Source organism: Apostichopus japonicus, chromosome 5 (genome assembly GCF_037975245.1).
Source record: "Apostichopus japonicus isolate 1M-3 chromosome 5, ASM3797524v1, whole genome shotgun sequence".
In the NCBI taxonomy this organism is placed as follows: Eukaryota; Metazoa; Echinodermata; class Holothuroidea; order Aspidochirotida; family Stichopodidae; genus Apostichopus; species Apostichopus japonicus.
The window spans coordinates 15,629,176-15,650,287 of NC_092565.1; the positions used below are offsets into that span (position 1 = coordinate 15,629,176).

The following is a 21,112-nucleotide window of genomic DNA, read 5'->3' on the forward strand; positions in this document are numbered from 1 at the left end:
TATAAGCCATTTGCAATAACATACTGTATCTTAGAAGTTATCATAATATACTACAGTATAAAGTTTGCATAAATATTCTAGCAAGTTTTAAAATGCTATATTCTTACATAAATTGAACATCCATAGAACACACTTTTCAGGAAAGGAAGACAAAAGTTTCAGAAGGTTATAAATAGTTCAGCTGAAAATGATTTTCAAGAAACAATTAACAATAATCTATCTCAAGTGTTGAAAGTAATGATAGGTTTTATACATTATCTTCACAATGAATATATGCTACTGATTTTTCAAACTGCTTTATCCTAGCCATAAAGTGACCGTCCATATACTGTAGAACACCTTTGAGAAAGGGAAGACTATTCTTTTTGTATCCAGTTCTAAATTTGCATAAGGTCATAAATCCACTTTTTTCAGAACTTTACCAGGCAACATGTAGGATGTCTGATACTAAGTAATTACTATAAAGTTAGCTTTCATAGGACTGACTTCACCAAAGACGGATCCAAATTCCACATATGACGTTAATCCGCCAAGCAAGTGTCACATACACGCCATCACATAGATTGCCTTCGTCACAGAATCAAAAATTTCTTTTCATATATTTTTATAATTTGTTACACATATCCATGTATGGGGAAGGGGGCACAGGAGTACTATAGCAACTGCATGCAGTGCAGACTATATGGTCTATGTTTGCAAGAGCAATTGCTTCTACAGTAGTTACTTTGTTTTGATAGTCATTTGTCAAAACAAGTTTCAAAACATTTCTACCAGGATGCAGATTAGGTACCCAGTAGCTTTACACCCACCACTCAAATCTACCAAGCTAGAAGCTTGTTTCCAGCTCACTGATGTATAGTTTTTACATTCATGATCTCGGGTAGTTATGCATATTATTGGCAATATGAGAAAGACAACAACAGTTGTTTATGCATGGCTAATACAGTAGTGGCATATCAAGAACTTACACCCACCACAGAAAATAAAGTCAACATCTTTAATTAGTACAGCTGGGTAGGAGGAGGGGATATTTGTGGAAGTTAGCTAAATGTACAAATATAAACCATGTTGCTTAACTATTGATTTTATTTTTACGATAAACATTAACAAAAGAATTAAAATAAAAACAGTAGCCTAAAGAAGTTGTATAAAGCTTGAAATCTCTCAAGTTGCAAAACATAAGGTATTAAGGTGAGCATTAAACATGTCTCAAACCTCTTTCCTGGATGAACCCATTTTGCACCAATTAAGCCATAAAATATTCACAAAATTATTAATGAAATTATTGGATAGTCTTCAACATAATCTCATATGGTTAGTGACTTACTTACATACTGAACCATACATCTAATCCTACTGAACCTGTCAATCCAAACATAGACAATTTTGCATCCCACACATTTCATGAAATATGTGTTCTTATTTTAATTCACTTGCAAATGTATGAAGTTTGCGCTTAGCATCGCTAAAAGGTCAACAATATGTAAGAAACCATTTGAGGAAACCAGCTGAAATGGACTGCAAATTTTTTCCCGAACATGTAAAATATTTTCTTGCCAGCTGTCAAATCGATTACTGGCGTGGTTTGGATTTATCAGAGGCATCAATGTTTTCATTCCTGTATCCTTGGAACATAAAGTTACATCTCTAAATCTTTTATGATAAATATTTATCTATGCCTGATGCATTCTGATTTCCTCTTTATACAAGGAATTTTGATTTCCTGGATTTGTTGTTCTTCCCGGTATAGATATCTCTCTACCCCTTGTTTTTAACTCATTGTTATTTTGTTATTTTTAGCTATTTATCTCACCATACTTAATAAATATAGATACAGATAAATCTTGCTCTTCTGTGCATCCGTAATGTCTCTGCAATCTCATTCAGGAGTACTTTGCAGAACATAATGACTGACCTCATCCTTTAAATCCCAAAGCAATCGAAAGAGATTAAGTCGCAGAGCAAAGTTTGTAACGCTCCGTAATAATTTGCAGATCGAGATCCTGGCGTACTATGACTCGGAGGCTTTTAAAAACATAACAGCAACCTCCGGATGGTTTGCTAAATGGTTACAGCACGAGTGTAATGGCGAATGTAGTCCTAAATTAATTGACGGAGGTAAGAGAGATATTTCTATGGAAGATGAGGGTGGTTTTGGCTGTACTCCGAGGACAATATATTCTTTTAAAGGTCAAAGGAAATGGCTTTCTCGTTCAATTTTGCTATGTTATTTAGGGTTTTCCTTCAACTGCATGTTTTCACTGATGATTCAATCACATTCTGCCAGAATGAGTTTTAGCTGAGTCTAAACAGTCCAAGCAAGAAGAACTATTTAACTTTGAGCATTCAAAGGAATGCTTTACACTCTACACACATTCTCAAATGTTATCATCTTTTCACCCTCTAATTAAAAAACTGTACAGCAATAAGAAAGAAGGAAGACAATATCCAAGAAAGAGGCCCAAAGTTAGTGTTTCTAAAGTAACAAACCAAACCCCTAACAACTACATTACATTACCTGTCCGTATTGCAAATACAGTTATACTCAATTTTGGTTACTGTATATAAAGATCAACGATTGAGAGGACAGAGGTTAAGAGATTTAAAAAAAAAAACTAAATGGCCTTCAAAATGGCTGAAACACCCATGTTGCCCCTATAAAACCATACTGTACACTTAGAATGATTGAAAGCATTTTACCACTGTTGACAAGTATTCTAGCCTCTAGATCTCAACTTACTGGCCATTCTGACTTGGGTGATAATCATAGGCAAATCTTCTACAGAGATTTATAACAACTGGACATTTCACAGAAACATTTATTGTACAAAGTAATGTGATAGGTATCTCTTCTAGTTAGTGATCAGAAGACAAGCATGGATGGTGCAGCCTTTCCTGAAATTAGCATACCATGACAAATTGACAATGACCTATTAAACAACCCTTAATTCAATCAGTCAGGTTATCAATGGTTATACAGAATTGAAATATTAAACTAAAGTTTCATTCATATCCTCTCTACCTTTCTTTTCTTTTGTGATATAACTGAATTTCTTTGATCAACACAGGTCTTCAGAACAACTGTCATGAAGTTATAAATAAACAATGGATCTGACTTATAATCATTGCATACACAAAACCTGATATATATATGTAATTCAGAGAAACCTTTCACAGAGCTGAAGTTTGACAATTTGCCTGTGTTATTAGAAGCCCGCAGGCATCACTACAAATAATTCAATGTGATGAGGGCATTGACATAATATTCTTAAGCCCTTTCACATATCAAGAGTTGATTAGAGCCCAGATTTAAATATACATACGCTTGTTAGGCTTTATCAAGAAGGGAAAATAAGTTTTCCAGGTTTTCCTTTGGGAACTGCTTGAAGTAGGATCCATACTTATTTATAGCAAGAAACTAAAGTACTCGATGATGATGATGATGTACTGCACAAATTCCACTTTAGTAGACATTTCTTAAAGAGATCTAATTTGTGATATTATCTTTAATATCATTGAAAACTTTTATCTCACTTTTATCTCACTCCAGACATCAGCTGCACTGTATGATTTACAGGTTCAGTAGTATGTTTCTACAGTTTAACTAAAACGATTTTGATGATTCCATCATTTTTCTTACATAAAATTAGTTTGAAATTTGAAGCAAATGGTACACACCACTAAAAATACATAAAGATGTTCCACATCACACTGCATTAATGAATAACTAGTGCTAAACTGGTAAAAGTTGCATATATGAAGGCTTTGATGTAATACTTTACCCATACAAAGATGTAAACCAGTTGCTAATTATCCTTGACAACTAACAAAAAACTTCACTCTGAATCTTACCATGCAAAGTGTTAGGCTCTGCAAACGAAGGTGAGAAAAGTTAGAGGGCCTGATGTTTTAAGTAATTAATATTTGGTTGACTTTTATGACTATCAGAGGCAAACTGAGATGAAAACTTAAGAACACATTAAGAGACACAGATGGAAAAAATGGACAAATGAGCAAAGAATAGAGTAAAAAAAACACAAAACAAACGAACAAATGAAAGTGTATCCGCTATGAAAGTGTTGTCGCCCAGAACCATGTGTAAGGAAAGTTACAGAGCTTTTTGAGGTTTTTATCATATGGTGCAATAGTTTAAACTGACCAATGAATACACCTTTTGTACTCAAGGTCACTAGTATGAAAAGAGACAGCTCGTATAACCTTTAGTTATGCAAACCAGTGATCCTGTTATCATACATGACAACGGAAAGTGGAATTATTGGCTATGAGTCGTCCATTGTGTTTTTTTTTACTTCTATTAAATCTGCCATGAGTTTTGTAAATCTATATGATTTCTGTTTAGTCATTTACACGCACTATCTTGTACAACCATAACAACAATGTAAACTTACCCCAAAATAATATATGCATAGACAGGAATTGTTCTGCATATGATAATTACAATATTTCAACCTGGGAATGAATTTGTTTTTCATTAGTACAGCTTAGGTTGACAAAATTTTTACTCAAATTAAAGGTGCATATACAGCAATCATATTAGTGTGGTATTTAAAATGGCAAAGGTTGAACAGCTGCAAAACATTTCATGGAACTGAGAGAGCCCAAATTGATCACTTTGTATTTGTAATCTAGAAATTAGGTTGAATGTTGACATCAATAAAGTTGTAACTTACTTTATTTAGTTATTTCGGTTCTCTCTCCTAATTTACTTTTCCCGACAACAAAAGCAAACAAGAAACTGACATTTACTCTTTCATTCTCTGCTAATAACAGTCTGTCAAGGATTGATGGATAAGTTCAAGTTTGTCTGTGTCACCACGGCAACCTACTTAGAGACCCTCTATCATCAAGTGTAAAAGCAACACAAATCTATCTTGTTCACATAGATGAGCATGAATCACTTTGTGTACAGAATAAACACAAGAGCTAGAAACCAATTCAAGACTAATCTGGGTAGTGTTATGTGGCAATAAAGAAATAGAGCCCATAGCCCCATAGCCAAAGAACAAATGGTCTTCCTGCACTGGTAGTGGATAGCAATAGATCACAGTTGACTCCACGCATAGTCACCATATTATCCTACCGTCTACACTTTAATCATCCTATGCATATATGAGGAAGAAGCTCACAATAGATTCTTCACAAAATGCAAATCTACCTCTTGTACTCAGTCCTGCAAACTGAACTCCCCACAGTAAGTGAATGGATTCCAGAGACCCCTCCTTAAAATACAAAGTTTTCAAACCAAAAGAAATCTTAATCTTTATAAAGTTCATATGGCTGGGTATTTCATAAACTTCAGAAGATCCCTGGCGAATCCCGTTTCTCAAACAGCTCACTTCACTTTACAAGCTCAACCAATGGGCCTCTAAAGCAAGAGATTTCAAAATATTCATTGTGGAATATATAAATATACATATTTAGATATATGCAAATTATGTATCAAATAAGCCATGCAGAAGAAATTGCTTGAAGGAGCACTGGGGTGAGGAGAGAAAAAATAACTTCCCCAAGAACAAAAAATAGAACCACCCAAATCTTGAAAGAGATGCTGAAGGTGGAAAACAAAAGTCGAAGAATAGAGTAGTTATTAGTTCAGAGTAAACATGTCTTGTTCTTGAGGCAATCGGAAGTTAAGCAACGAGTGGCTCCTTGACAACCTGAAGGAGGCAGAATCTTAAAGTCTTCTCAAGCACAGTAAATCCTTAGTTAGCCAGTAAACGGAAGAGCTATTGATTGCGAACAACATTCACACAGATTCATAGAGAAAGATGGTCTCTAGATGACTCGAGCAAACCGTTACTTTACATGATCTGTCAAAGATGTGTAGGAACTACACTATATTCTCATATAGTCTGAACGTCTGAAAACCTATGGGTCACCACCTAACCCTGGTCTCACAAAGGATGTTTGACCGGTAGCAAGATCGATCATTTTAGATATTGAGGAAGTTTTTTTAACATATGTTGAGTCAGATTGGTATATTGACATTTGACACAGTGGCCATGGCAGCCAACCTCAGGACTGCATTTGTCACATGCTTTGAGCCAAAATCTATGAATTTGTGGCAAGGAGTCAGAGCCAATGATCAAAATTAGCTTCCAAGTGGCATATTAATGATTATAACTTGGAAGGGGGGGGGGGGTGGGGGCTGATGATATAGCCTGTACCTCAACGGCTCAAGCAAACTAGTAGTTTACAAGACAACATTATCATAGACTCACATAGCAAGTATCTCAGTAGCTCTAGTAACCATAACCATCACATCAGAAATAGCAAATTTTAGGAGTTACACAGTTTCATAGACAAAATGAGATAAATACAAGTAGTATTGTTAATCTGCACTGAATTGAGTAATCAATCATGGTTAACAAGAGGAATGACATAATACACAAAAGGAAGAGAATGTAGGCCTAAAAGTTATTTTCAGGGCAGCAACTCGGCTAATGTCAATGAAATTATGCTCAGTATGTATTAACTACAGTTGATGAACATATCAAGATAAGTTAATGTCTTATATCAGGCACCTACTTTTCAGGACAATTGAATTTGATGTCAATAAAATTAAAGATACTTATCGGGGACAACTTTGGTATCCTATGATGTCAATATCAACAACAATATTAGTGGTACCATACTTAAATGGTTTAAGCCAACTAATCCTATATTATCCAATAGCTTCAATACCTAGTATTATACTTACTGTGAGTACAGTAAGAACAACTGAGGAATGGAATAACATGGATGCTACAAATTAAACTTACTCAAGTCAACTGAGATATCTGTTATTAATGTCAATTGCATTAAAAGATACCAACTAAGAACAAACGAGGCATCAAGTTAATATCAATGCCGATAATAAGTTATTCAAGCTGAGAATTTTAGGTGATAAACAATTGAAAAAAAGACAAACAAATCTCATATAAACAAGACGTTTTTCTTCAATTCCGATCAATCATACAAAAGAATATTGAAGAATCAATTTTAAGTATATAAAATTTTAATATATATTTCAGAGACATATTGCAACAGTGACGTCCCATGAAAGTATATGATGAAGCAATCTTATATGGTGTAGACTCAAATAGTCAACAAAGTTTTATTCCAAAAATTTGTTTACTGCAGGAATAATCAAATCAAGTTCTTTGTTCTTTTGCTATGAGATGTTCATGTAAATCAAACAAACACACACCATATTGTATAATGTCAGTTCTATTGAATGGCAGAAGTCCTTAAATGCTATTGACAATTAGAAGCCTTTGTAGTCTTTCAATCTCCAGGCTTTCTATACTCATACAAAATGTTATGAAAAGGTCATTTTGACAATTTTACAATAAAGGAAATCATTTCTTTCGTCAGCATTTTCTGGATACTGCCTCGATCTGATAATTACTGTACAATTTTGGTTTGATTTGTCACTAATTTGCAAGATGTCGTAGAAACGTATAGTCGTAATGTGATTGCAGAATGGTCTAAATGTCTTCTTCTTTGAACAGGTTTCCTGAAATACCATCGATAATCAACCATTTCTGCTCTGAAATAAATTTTTGATTCCAAAAATAGCTCAAATCTTGAAATGAAAATGCTCCAGGAAAGCCAATAAAAGGGAAAATTAATATTACCTTCATCCCATGCTGCTTTGGCTGCTGAAGTGTAGAGGTTGGAACAAAAGCCGGAGAACATTGAAAAGACTCTTGATGGAATGTCTTTCTTCGATGCTATGATAATGAGATGAAGACAGAGAAAATATGCAGGCTAGCCAAACTTCATGTCATTGATATACATCTACAAGTATATTGGTACAAGTGATGGATATATACTGTATGAATCAAACAGCTATTAAGAAAAATTTAATTCACCACAAATATCTGTCATCACATCAAAATTTGTTGGATTCAAACTTTCTTTATTTCGATTAAACAATTCATATTAATTCACGAATTAGGAAAAGTGACGTTTGTAATGACACAAATTTCTCTTAGATTGCCATGAAGTAAAAATATAGGTCAGAATTATGTAATGTAGACAGCAGCTTCAAATAATGGGAGACTTAAGTCATTATTTTAGATATGATCCTTCCTGTTATTTCTGTTGTATGATTTGTTTATACTCTGTTTGACCAACTACATTCAACACTTAGGCTGCAAGTCTTATAAAACTGTCATCAAACGGAGCTGCGAATAGCAGAAATGTTAAAAGATGACATTGCGCGATGAATAAATCTGATTTCATGTAGAAAAGACATTTAGTGTATTCTAGGTAGGAATTTTTACCACCCACTGTGTTTAACAGAACCAAAACGAAACATGTTTTTAATTTCCTAAAAATTTCTGTAAAAATTCTATTCTACGATTAGCCAACTATACTGACAACTAAGCCTAGCCAAAATAGCAAGTGCTTTGTGAAATATTTTGTGAACTAAATCCCCAATAAATTGTGAGATGCAAACTTGATTCTCAAAATACAATCTTATTATCAGTCATTCATGTTTCAAAGAATCAAAAACTGAATCCATGATATTCTTTGCAGTTTTTTTTAAAACATACACAATTTTTGGAGTGATTAAGTAGGGGTTTTCCACATGAAAAAACTTTTATTCTCACTGGAGCCCCAGATGCACTGTTCATGATAGGCATATACTTTTATCAAAAGTATTTCAACATCACATAAGTTACTCCTGACGTTGTGTTTGACCGTGGTGCATTGTTTGTAGGTATGAATATGCCATGTTTACAAAGTTCTTTGATTGTGCAAAAAGTTTCTTGGATTCTTGCCAAGAATGTTTGCAAGCCCAAGACATTTGTCAGAGGGGTTTATCAGTTTTAATTGTGCTTTGTCCTCTTCTACAATACACACTAGACTTGTGAAATTTGCTTTACCAAGCAGCAAAGAAAGTTGGCAAATTTGGATGGTAGCCCAACAGGCTTTTTGATTCATGTATACTGCTGTATTACAGTAAATAGTGTAAAACAAACAACAAGCGACTGACACTTACCACTGTATTTCTGTATTGTTGACAACAGTAATTGAAGGTTCTCATCATCCCAAACTAGAGTTGACCCTAGCAGGTCCACATCAACATCTCCTTTGGCACCCACACAAGGATCTGTGAAATAATCACATAGATGGACCCCAAATTGCCTCCAAAATGTATCAAAATACACTGTCAGCATCAACTGCTTGACCTGAGCATTCAGTGAATCGCCCCATCTAACAGATTTTCTTGCCAGTGAGTTCCTCTTGAACCGAGTTGTGGTTTTCTTTGTTGATCCTTCGTCTGCGGCCGTCGCTGACTTTGACGGAACAAGTTTGACAGAAATGGATTCTACATGGTTGGCATCTTTATCATCCTTGGACTGACTTGCCCGCTTCAACTTCATTTTTTGTAAAAGTCCAGAGGAAGTTGCAGCTGATGAGAGCAGTTTTACAACAAACTCCTCCTCTGAGGTTTCCAGACCACATAGAGGAGAATCAGTTGCAGCAAAATTGATTTCAAGACTTCTTGTAATAGCTCTCCCTCTTGGACGGTCAAACCATAGACCCTCTCGAACACCCTCAGGGGGGCAAGAGCTCTGTGAAATGGATTTCCAGTCAAATGTATCTTGTTTGTCAATCAAGGAAGTTAACAGCTTTGAGTTTGCCATTATAAAATAGAACGTTCGGAATGCAGACACCTCTGCCCTGCATGCAGCGATGCACTCCAAAAGTTTCTCACATTTAAAAGGTTTTAGTTCTTTAAAGACTAAATCTGTTCCAGCAGAAAAGCCTTTTATAGCACCAAATGAGTTGCAGACACAAACCGAACAGCATGGGTGTTGACTAAGTTGCGACTGGAATTGCTTGAGCGAACGGTTGAAATCTTCTACACTAGAGACAATGTTCTTCAGTAGATCTTGCGAAAGCATGCTAACATGGAAGTATGAACAGACTTTAAATCCTGTAGTTATTAGAGTGTGAAGCCAACATATTGCACTTTGTTGGAGATGCCTGAGATATTGATCAAATTTGTGCACATTTTCCAGTAAGTGGGGTATGACTGGTTGCAGCCACCTGTCTGTATGCAGCCTGTGCTGAATTGAAGGAACATGATTGAGATGGAGTCTAAGTTCTTCGCAAACAACTGGCAAGAATTCAAGCTTCGTATGAGGTTCAGAATCTTTCCCGGAGAGAAAATCTACCAATGTTTGTTCCTCATCCTGCACCAGACTCTCCAAATTTTGAATAAACTCTATCAGCTGGGAAAGACGTGAAACACAATCTCTAGAAAAGAGTAACTTGGCCTGTCCCACTCTGAGATCTGTCAATCTCCCATTCAACCTGGCAAGAGAAATGCTGTATTTGTTGTGTCCAAAAGCTGATGATACACGACCATAGGATTTCAAGCATGGCAAATGGCCTGGCTCTAGATTTGCAAAGCATTGTTGCAGTATATGTAAACTGTGATTAATTTCTTCATTGGAAAACTGTGGCAACACTGATTTCTTAAAACTTTTAGTTTCACGTGGGGTAGATACTGGAGAGGAGCTCGAGGACGGTGGTGGAGTGTCTAGATCCAACACTGGTTGACCGTGAATCATTTGCAAAGGTGGTAGTCTGCGATAAGGGACGTCTGTGGCTGGAGCAAATTCCATCATACTGAGAATAAGAGAAGTTTGAGTTCTATCAAATTGTGTTACAAATCACTACAGCTAGGTTCATTCCAACTATATCCTAGTCAAGCCTCTGTACATCTGTACCAAAAACAACTCATGTGACTCAAAACCATTTGAAATTATTTCTGGGTTATTTTTTGTTCGGAATTCAGTACACTCAAACGACATTCAATTTGAGTTTCTATATCACTGCCTAGGTAAAGTGTTAATAAGTGCCTCTGAACTATGCGAATATTTTGCAACAAACTGAGGGCTGTGTGTGATATAATTTTGAGATTTAAATGCACTAGCAATATCAAATTAATCTTTACCTTTCCTTAACATTTAAATAACAAGGTTTTCCTAATTGACCAACGCCTAACATTCTAAGTTAGCCTATGTTGTGTTGGATTGTGTCCCCTAACTGTTGGCCTAGGCCCCTGTACAAGTCGAGTAAAGGCTTCATAATTGACGCACCTTCGTAATTGACGCACCTTCAAATATAACTAGCAACGATACAGCAACCAACCTAAACTTTTTGTAGTCAAGCAGAGTTACATATTTCATGAGTTTGAATCCATTTCAGTTAGGCCTATATGCTGATGAAATTGTGGGTTTTTAAGCTTATAACAACCTCCCCCCAGTTTCGGACATGTTTTGAGAATTTTAGAAATCTTACTTCCTAATAATAACCAAAATTTCCTCAATATAATACCACTCCTCTCTGAGACCTGACCTGCCTGACCTTAGAGCATAGCAAACAGCATACAAAGTCAACGGATGTATCCATAGGCCTACACTACAGCTAGCTTACAGTATAAGAATGTGTCAATATAGGGCTATGAAAGAACTTGAGACAGCAGACATTTTGTGGTCAAATTCTGCTCATTTGTATGTTGCTTAGGCACAGAACAAGATTTTTTTGAGATCATTACATTTCTGAGGAACTACACTTATGAAAAATGCATACAGTTGAGTGATTTGGATTTTTCGTCGATAGGCATCATTAATAAAATCCTTAAGTGCGTCAATTATGAGCCCACCATGCTACTTAGTATAACTATAAGACATAGGACTAGGCCTAGGCTATTCATAAGTTACCAGAACAAATATTGGTTAAGTGAGGACTACATATCATAGTATGTCATGTGGCCTAGGCCTAGTATGATTCATACTAGGCCACATGGCATCATGTTTTCTTTCTGCATTTATTTCATTTTCTAACGCGTAGTCAACTTACCTGTATAAAAATGTTGTGGCAACTCACACAAAACAGTAATACTCGTTTGGACTACCTTAGGCCAGGCCAAGTTCAAGATAATGTTAGACTTGGTCCGGTCCAGGCTAACGTACAGTAGCCTAGCCTTTAACTTGTTAAATTGTCACCGTTGAGTGATTTCGATATTTCAGGAAACGTATCGTTGAATAGAGTACTCTCCATCCTCTTCGATATGAGGTTTAATATTCGGATATCCCACACGATAAATTCTAATGTAGACAAATTATGATTCACGTATAATTTATTTAATACATTAGAAAAATCATTTTGTTGTGGTATTATGTATTAATGGTAACATACGTGAAACCTACAGGTTGCATTGACGACGTTCAACGTTGCTATGCATACTAAAGATACCACACTGTTTTGATTTTAGGTTGCAGACTGCAGAAGGAATGCATTTTGGCATGCAAGTGTGTCAAAGGAATATAGAACGCCAGACACGCAAAAATGAAAACTTAACGAGCATGCGCTAAATATAACAAATGACATTTTCTACGAGTTCAAAGCGAGAAACGTATTCCAATGCAGAGGGAGGTGGTTTATAGAGCTATCACTAGCCTTTAAAGGGAGACATTAGGCACAATAATTAGATGTGTTCCAGACTGTTCCAAATCACTGCTACCATGATATATCTCTTTAATCTGTACCAAATTTAACGTTTGGGAAGTAAACTTTTAAACATCTGTGGCTCGTTAACTAAAGTTGCTGGACTACATAGTCTAACACACATGACACATACCATTAAGCTAGTGCTCCAGATGCAACACAACACTCAATAGGTAAACATGAGTATTCCATTGCCTTAAATAGAATGCTTACATTACATCACAAATTGGTGTTGAAGGTCATTTCAAATGTGCTTGGTGAAATTGACATTTTGGGTTGATTAGGAGTTACAAAACAAAGGATTAACAATGACATTTATTCCTGCTATGGGGAGGCGACGTAATTATCAATCAATTAAGCCTCAGAGGAGCAATCCAGATATTTAACATATTTAAAAATGTGTTGAAAGCCGTAATGGCTATAGAAACTTTACTAGAATGCCCATGTGCATGTCTATTTTTTTTTTCTTTGCCAGCCACAACAAGTTTACCGACTAACATATTAGGCACTGTGTGTGAATAAATGATATATGGTAATTATTTATATATAATGTATTTAAAATTCATTATATAGTAAAGAATTAATATAAATAAATAAATACTAAATAATGCAAGCTGCCTAACTGATGATATAATGAATAATGAAATGTATTGTTTCTCTGCAATTTTGCTCAAACAACATTGGGATACAAATTGTGGAAATGATGACTTTCTGAGCATCATTCATCAGTTTGTTTTATAATGTTTAATTTGTAAAATAGATTTAGTGATCAGTTTATCATTTTGCTGCAAATTTATCATTTCTGTCTTTTGAAAAATAAGCATTTTGTGTCATTTTGCAGCAAAAAAAATGGAATTCCTTGTTTAGTAGATTCAAGAATTCCTTATTTATTTATGTCTACATATATAATTTTTCTTCTTCTTCTTCTTTTTTATTTATTAATTTTATTGCAAAATTTTTCATGTTATCTGAACTATCTGAACTATTTATCATTTTGTTGAAAATTGCTACTTGGCAAAACGGTAACGTTTCTAAACGTCATAGCCACTGATCTGTACACTAGTGTACACAGTACAGATCAGTGGTCATAGCAGAGTGAAACACAGTGGTCCTGTTAGAACTTTGCATTTGGGTGTAGCGCCATCATTTTGAATTTCGTTGCTTTTGATTGGTTAATCGGGTAAATAGAAAGCCAAATGTATCATTTGCGCTAAACTTGAACGTATATCTGCACTGTGCTACGTATACAATACAGTGTACTTTGTCGTGCGTGCACAGTCTAGTCAATACGCTGCACAATACAAACTTACTATTTGACGGCGCGAATCCTGTTCTTCAAATTCTTCAAATGTGTTTATTTCTTGCTACCTAAACGTCCACGTTTGTGGACTTGTCACTTTCAGTCAGTATAGTGTAAGGTGTTTAAGAACTGCAACGAACTTCCACGTCATTAAGAGCCCTGGTAATTCTGATTTTTAGTTGCCTATTCAAACTAGAGTAAGACCCAGGTTAGGCTAAGGCCACCTGGTCCAAACGTTAGGCATAGTCTATTTGGACTGTTTGTATGGTATTTAATAGAAACTGTAATCGTATGGGTTACAACGTATTCCTAGGTTTTCACTGAGATACATACTAGTAATGCTAAAGTTACAATGTGGCTATGCCTTGTTTCATGAGTGAATCACAACATTGAAATGATAGGCCTAGGCTATGTAAAACTTAGCCCAATGGAAAAAAAGAGTGGTAAACTACTGACTAGTAGTAGCATGGTGGGCTCATAATTGATGCACTTAAGGATTTGATCAACGATGTCTATCAAGGAAAAAATCCAAATCACCCATCTGTATGTGTTTTTCATATGTGTAGTTCCTCAGAAATGTTATGATCTCAAAATATTTAAGGTTCTGTGCTTATGCACCACACAATTGAGCAGAATTTGACCACTAAATGTCTGCAGTGTCAAGTTCTTTCATACCCCTAAATTAACACATTCGTCGATAAGCTAACTGTAGTGTAGGCCTTAGTATACATCCATTGACTTTAGATGCTGTTTGCTTTGCTCTGAGCCTCTAAGCTCAGACAGGGACAAACTAAAACGAATGACAATTGACTTTGTACAGGGTTAATTATCATTCGCGAATGACAAGAAGAACGGTGGTGATTGGAGATAGAATGATTAACGGAGTGGTGTAAATGCGGACTAGGCCTATGCGGTTATTGGTTTTCTGCGCAAAAATGATTTGAGGAAAATCGCAGGGAAAGTTTTTGTGTGAGAATGCGCTTGAGTGCTGTGCTTTTGACATTTACCTCTGTAGATTTATATAGAAAGATAACTAAAGTAATTGTTAGGTGCTGGCTTATTGGTATGTTTGAAACTGATATATCCACGATTACTTTGGGTGGAAAATGCTATGATATCGTACTATTAAAGTATAAAAATTGTAGTTCTCGAAAATTTTCTAGGAACGTTTGGCTGCAGTTCAAAAAATCCAATGAGATGAATCATCCGGCAACTTAATAGTTATATATTTTTAGTTTCTAACAATTAATATCAGAAAAATGACGTAAATTTACCTTATTTACAATTTCGCTTTTTATAAGGTGCGTTTGTATCTTGTCCGTACTTTACTAGATCTGTAAGCCACGCACTTCGCGTCCACTCGGTTTGCGTGGCTTTAATATACCCACGAAAGTCTGAACTTTCTTTCCTGCAAACTGTTTTCACGTTGTATTCCTGAAGATTCTTCGTGATTGTGGAACTGGTGTTTCTTTGCTAGAGTATTGCAAAGTTCGGACACCCGGCCCACAATGTGGCGCTGGTGATAAAATTGGTGGCGCAGTTGCTCTTTCAGTAATTATAACAGACTTCACAAATCTCAGTCATTTTATTGACAAATATGTAAGTACTTACTTGCACATAGGTCATTTTGGAGAGAAAATAACTAGCTTTTTAATTTTTTGTGAAATTGGCTGTTGCTATAGGTTGTCATGGTGAAATCGTGTATTTCTTAGGGGTGTCCGAACTTTGCAGTGTTCCGAACTTCGCAATACTGACTATACTAGCTGTCAGTCACTCCTATTCCTAAGTACAAATAATTGACTAGTGTAACTTAAATATCTTGGCACCTTTTTGATATTACATTGTCGATTGACTTGTTATCAGCTGCTAGTTGTTTGCCTGTCAGTGTCAGTTGATCTTTGGAGCATAGAACAGGAGATCTCTGTGGTTCGCAGGCAATTCAGTTTGTTTCATACTTTCATCGTGGAGTTAAATATCTTGCTAATAAAAAGGTAGCATTCTAGACAGAAATTGAAATACAATCAGTCTGATTGCAAATAAGTATCAATAACTTATGTGAGCCTTGTTTTATACCTAACACAAACTTAATTTATACTTACTGAACACAACTTGCTCAATGAATCTGAAGCCAGACATTGCTGGAGTGAGTTTCTGCTTTCATTCCATTATCTTGCTTTTCATAATTTTCAGCTGATTTCTGGGAGAATGGCGTCGTTGGTACAACCGTACATTGATAAGGAGAATGCCCCAGCCACAGGAGCAGCTGCAAGAAAAGGGAGGCTCCAATCTATGGGAGCAAGACCAAGTAAGGACTCCATAAATTTCACATGTAGAAAATCTGCTCAGCTACAGTGGTCTGGATATACTGTGTTTAACTGGGCAGCAATTACAGACATTAACATACTGTTTAGGGTAATGTTGCAAGAAATTGTCTAGAAGATTGGCCCAAGTGCAAAATAAATGAAGTGAATGTTGTTGTTACGTTAGACCGATTATGTAGGTTATGCTCTATACTCTATTAGTACTTTGAGTTGGCAGATTGCAGTATGAAGCAGTAGTTGTGCATTTCAATGGTTAGCTCTTTCTTTCTGTAGTCTTTGATTAAGTCTAAGCAGCTTCAGTTGCCAATAAAATATAATCAAGCTGACCTCATTCCCCCAATTTCATGTTATTCTTTACCAGCGATCGGTAAGACATTTGGTAGCGAGAATGCCTTAAAACCACAGACACCCAGGCAAGTCCTCGGTAATATCAGCAACGATCGAAGCACCATCAGAAATGTATCACAAGGAAATCCTCAGATGAGAAAACCTGATCCTCTGCAGTCAATAAAGAAAGCAAACTTGATGAAACAGCCTGTAGGATTGAGCAACAGAAAGTCAGCCATGTCCAACACCCCAGCACAGGTGAGTTAAACATGTATGGAACCTTGAAGAGTAACCAAAGACTGAGTGACGTCACCAGTACTACACACAAATACGCAAGTCCAACAGACTCCTGGTCAACCTCATGTAACAGTCTGATTGCCATTCCGAGCATTCCCCGCTATTTTGTAACTTTTCATCATATATTTTAGACCATCAGAAGATTCCCCAAAATCTTAGCAGTTTTCCGGGTGCGAAGATTTTGAGGCAAATCCGATGACGTAGGGTAGTATTTGTAAGGTAGTAATAATGTATGTAGGATGTATTTAACTGATTTTGTTCTTAATTATGATATTTGGATCTGATCACTGTCATGTCACTTGTTTCATGACATTTGTCTGTCTTTGCTCCCCTGTGGCGAGGGGCAAGATGAATGAGAACTCTAACAACGTGTAATGTTTTAACAAACATCCTACACATTTACAGATGTATTGTACAATTTTTAATGGGATATTTAGTTTTCTTTAACCAAATGGGGCTGCATTTATCCATATTTGTATAGCCTTTAGTGAAAAATATTTTTTGCTAAAATGAAGCAATGAATTTACTTTATAGTTATCGTATTCTTCCCTTAGCCTCCATTACAGAAGAAGAAAGTAACCAAAATTGCTCCCCCAGTCTTCAAATTACCAACATTAAATTTTGGTGATAACTTGCCTCCAATTGAACAGATGAATGTGTTTGAAGACAAAGGTAAGTCACCGAAGCATCACTTGATGACCGACATCATCTTATATCTTTATGTAGCTGATTGTCGTTGCACAACATAACATTATATGATGCAACACAACATGGCCTTACAAAATATAACAGTTCAAACATAATAACGCATACCATGATAGATAACAAACCTAAATAATTTAAAGTTTAATGATTAAGTGCAATTTATGTTTCAAGTGTGTGATAAACATATATGTTCCCCTTGGGTCAGTCGAATACTTTACATGAAGATAATTTAAGAATATAAATACCCCTGCTGGATTGAAAATATCAGGCCCTATATATACCCTTAACATTAACAATACCTACCAGACTGACTTGTAGGGAGTCCCTACTTGTACTCTTACTTCTATCATGGATGCCTGTACTTGGATTGGTACTTGTACTCAGGCGTTTAAAATGTAGTATGGATGCAAAGTAGAGTATTTATTAGGAGGGCATTATTACCACAAAGCAGGGCAGGCTAGTAGCCATCTGATTGCATCAGTGTGGGCAAGGAAGTTACTTCTCAAAGCTGTACTTTAGTTTATGACTATATTAATTTTCAGTATTCCTAGTGAGAATTTAGTACTAATTTAAACCACGGTACATTTTTAGGTACCTTGTCTCCCTTTAAAGACTGAGTATGATATGATATAGCTGTAAGAGATTTATTACAATGCACAGCTTTACATACTTTTAGAAAGCAAGAAATACAAAGGTCTCCTGCTTTGGGTCTACTATATAAGGTTCAATTGTCTCAACTCTCAAGTACTTACCATTCGATCTTGAAGAAATATGTTTCATGTTATGTTTTCTTTAACATTTTAGATTTCTGCGATGGCTTACCATTAGAACACTGCCTCAGCTCTCATATAGGAAAGTTTATACCGATGAGACCATCTACCAAAGTAAGAAGGATACCTAGTCCACCCCCATTTGATGCCTCCAGTCTTACCATTGAGAGTACAGTCAGACCCCTGTTTGAAGGTACAGTTATTCAGTTCTTTTCAAGTTTTGCTCGTTTCATAGGATATTAACCTATAAGAGGAATCAAGCTGCTATAAATAATAGCTGTCTGGGGTAGACTGAATTTTATCTCATCAGAATGGGGTTCTTTTTTTATCTGAAAATGGAAATGGAGATTAAATTTTATAAAAAATTCATTATTTCTAATCATTTGTTTCTGTCTTTTGCAGATGAGAAGCTACAAGTCCCAATGACAGAATTTGAAGGCTGCTTACAATTACCACCTGTAGAGACTTTAGACTTCCTAGATATTAACAACATTAAATTATACCATGATCAGGACTAACCAAATGAAATGGACTCCATCAATGAGTGATAGTTGACTTCCGGCTTTGGAGGAGAAAAATTATGAAACCAATTGGGTCATTGGAGATGGAAGGATTCTGGTCTATAAGCAGGATTAGACATTAAACAATATCGTAAATGAGGCTAAGAGTATTAGGAATGTTCTTGAATGATGAAACCAATTGGGTCATTTCACTTTATTTCACTTGTATCACAGTCACTTCCAAGTGTCGGTATTAGTATCTTTCAGGTTTCACTTTTCTGGGTATTATCAAGCAGATCACTTCATGCTAGTCTCTGAACTTTAGATAAATGAGCTATGAAATTAACATTGACCATGTTAAGAATGTGCTTTGTAGTGAAATGAAATAGTGACCAGCATTTGCAGAAGAAAATGTAAAGCTCGCAGACTAAACGCAAGGTCTCAATCCTCTATCTTAATGCAATGACCAGGTCAATTTTGTAACGGTCTTCACATCATCTGGCACGACCAAATTTCTGCTCTGACGACCAAAATCAGCTTTGGTGGTCATCCGGGAAAAGACTAGTTTCATATCAAATTCTGATCGCATTGTAACTGAACTACCTCCAAACAGGTAAAATTACAAATGGGTATTGCCCTGACGCACCTTGGACATGCCAAAATAAAAACAGAGAAAAGTTGTCTGCCCATAGACCAACCAAAGTGGAGTTTTACCGGCCCAGCTGGTGTTCTATTTGCAAAACCTACACATCTCTCCTAGTCAATGTTATTTTTGCTACATATTTTTCAAACAACCAAATTTGCTGTTCAGACAACAAGAATGTAATACCAGGTTCTCTGAGGGACAACCGTAATCAAAAAAATATCTGTTAAAATGTGCCCTGAAGAGCATTAAGGTGATTCTCAGATGAATGTTAGTTGGAGAGAGGGAAATATACTGTTACCATATAAGAGGGGAATACTGTAATTGTGTCAAAGAGTGAAATGAAAGAATTTTTTTATTTTTCCAAAGAGTAATAAGGGAGGCATGAATGGATTTCAGTCAAATGTAGAATTGACACATGCCGAAACATTTTGTAATTGTGAGAGCTGAGAAAAGTTTGTAGTTTTGTAGCTTAAAACAATCATATAAAAAGATTATTAATTACTGTTTTTCTTCTTTCTTTTCTTGGCTTTAAATCTTTTCTTTGGTTGTCTTGTAAATATTTACCTTTTGCTATACATGTATGCTTGGTTATTGTAAATATATTTTATTCAATTGAAACTTCACTGCTGTCCATGTCTGTATTGCTTTTATCTTCACATTCGGATAAATATTTTGTATATTTTAGTCTACAGCGATACCTTTCAGAGAAATTCTGACAAGAAAGAGCTTGCCCAGCCTCAATTTGGCAGGATATCATGGCTCCCTTGTTCTGGACAAGTGTCATCCACTAATGAATCTTTCTGGAAATTTGTCATTCAGTTCTGTAAGTTGTCAAGAAAAATGTGGTCCATGGATACAAAGGTTCCAGATTATTAGAGTTAGATGTCAAACCTAACCTGGTTGAGTTGATTTTGTTCATTTTTTGATGATATTCGCAAACCCCACACTTCATGTTGTAAAGCTCTGCTGTATAGACCCCAACTATAGCACACTATCATGGAAAAGTTTCTTGAAATGACATATTATCGACCTGCCTTGGACGTAAAATGACCTCTTTTTACCAATTAGTCTGCAACGCTTTCCAATATTTTTTCTTGTATGAGGGTCTTTGTGTGTACGCTGTATGATTAACTACACTGTAGACATAAACATATTTCCACCCAGTGGTAACACAAAGAGCCTAATGGTGTTAAGAAGCTTTGCGGGCTAATTGTGGAGCCTCAGATCGATTTACGACAGTGGCAGGTCAATTATGTAATTACAAAAATTTCCTAGCTATAGAGTGCTATAATTGGAGCCAATAAAGCAGATCTTTATTGAGAATCCTTGCTGTTTGAAATGACCATCTGGGAGCGATGTGGTCAAGTGGTTAAGGCAGTGGACTTGTGATCTAAGGATTGCAGGTTCGAGTCCTGGCCAGATCATTGTGTTGTGTCCTTGGGCAAGGCACTTATCTCCATTGCCTCTCTTCACCCAGGTGTATAAATGGGGACCTGTGACATAAAACTGTCAGCTGGGATCTGTTTAGCTGCTGTCATGTGGAGGGATTGTCTCTATGTTTGACAGGTTATCGTTGACCGGGGTAATATTATAATGCGCTTCGAGCCTTTGGGAAAGGGGCTATATAAAAATATGAAATTATTATTATCTCTGTCCACTGTAGTTTTGTATTTCCAATTAATGTTTGCAATGACATGCAGAGACAGACA

At 36.0% G+C, this 21,112-nt stretch overlaps 2 protein-coding genes across 2 annotated transcripts in view; one reads left to right on the plus strand and one right to left on the minus strand.

Annotated features, from left to right (window-relative positions):
- LOC139967818 (uncharacterized) overlaps positions 1 to 12,439 on the minus strand; it is a 41,226-nt gene extending 28,787 nt beyond the window's left edge. Inside the window, exons 1-3 of the mRNA XM_071971921.1 lie at positions 11,890 to 12,439; positions 9,014 to 10,653; positions 7,641 to 7,736 (exon numbers count right to left, since the gene is read on the minus strand). Of these exons, the coding sequence (XP_071828022.1) occupies positions 7,641 to 7,736; positions 9,014 to 10,652 (1,735 nt within the window). The 5' untranslated portion in view covers position 10,653; positions 11,890 to 12,439. The remainder of the gene's footprint in view (positions 1 to 7,640; positions 7,737 to 9,013; positions 10,654 to 11,889) is intronic.
- A 1,338-nt stretch (positions 12,440 to 13,777) lies between these two features.
- Positions 13,778 to 20,021, plus strand: LOC139967828 (uncharacterized). The gene is made up of 6 exons (XM_071971948.1): positions 13,778 to 13,999; positions 16,028 to 16,142; positions 16,520 to 16,743; positions 17,337 to 17,454; positions 18,292 to 18,450; positions 18,660 to 20,021. The coding sequence occupies exons 2-6, from the start codon at positions 16,043 to 16,045 to the stop codon at positions 18,773 to 18,775; spliced, it is 717 nt and encodes a 238-aa protein (XP_071828049.1). The 5' UTR covers positions 13,778 to 13,999; positions 16,028 to 16,042; the 3' UTR covers positions 18,776 to 20,021.
- The last annotated feature ends 1,091 nt before the right edge of the window (positions 20,022 to 21,112 follow it).

Bases quoted from the DNA above. Each gene is read 5' to 3' on its own strand.
- LOC139967828 (XM_071971948.1), top strand. From the start codon at position 16,043: ATGGCGTCGTTGGTACAACCGTACATTGATAAGGAGAATGCCCCAGCC. The intron at 17,455-18,291 runs GTAAGTCACCGA...TTAACATTTTAG, and splicing joins GAATGTGTTTGAAGACAAAG to ATTTCTGCGATGGCTTACCA. The intron at 18,451-18,659 runs GTACAGTTATTC...TGTCTTTTGCAG, and splicing joins AGTCAGACCCCTGTTTGAAG to ATGAGAAGCTACAAGTCCCA.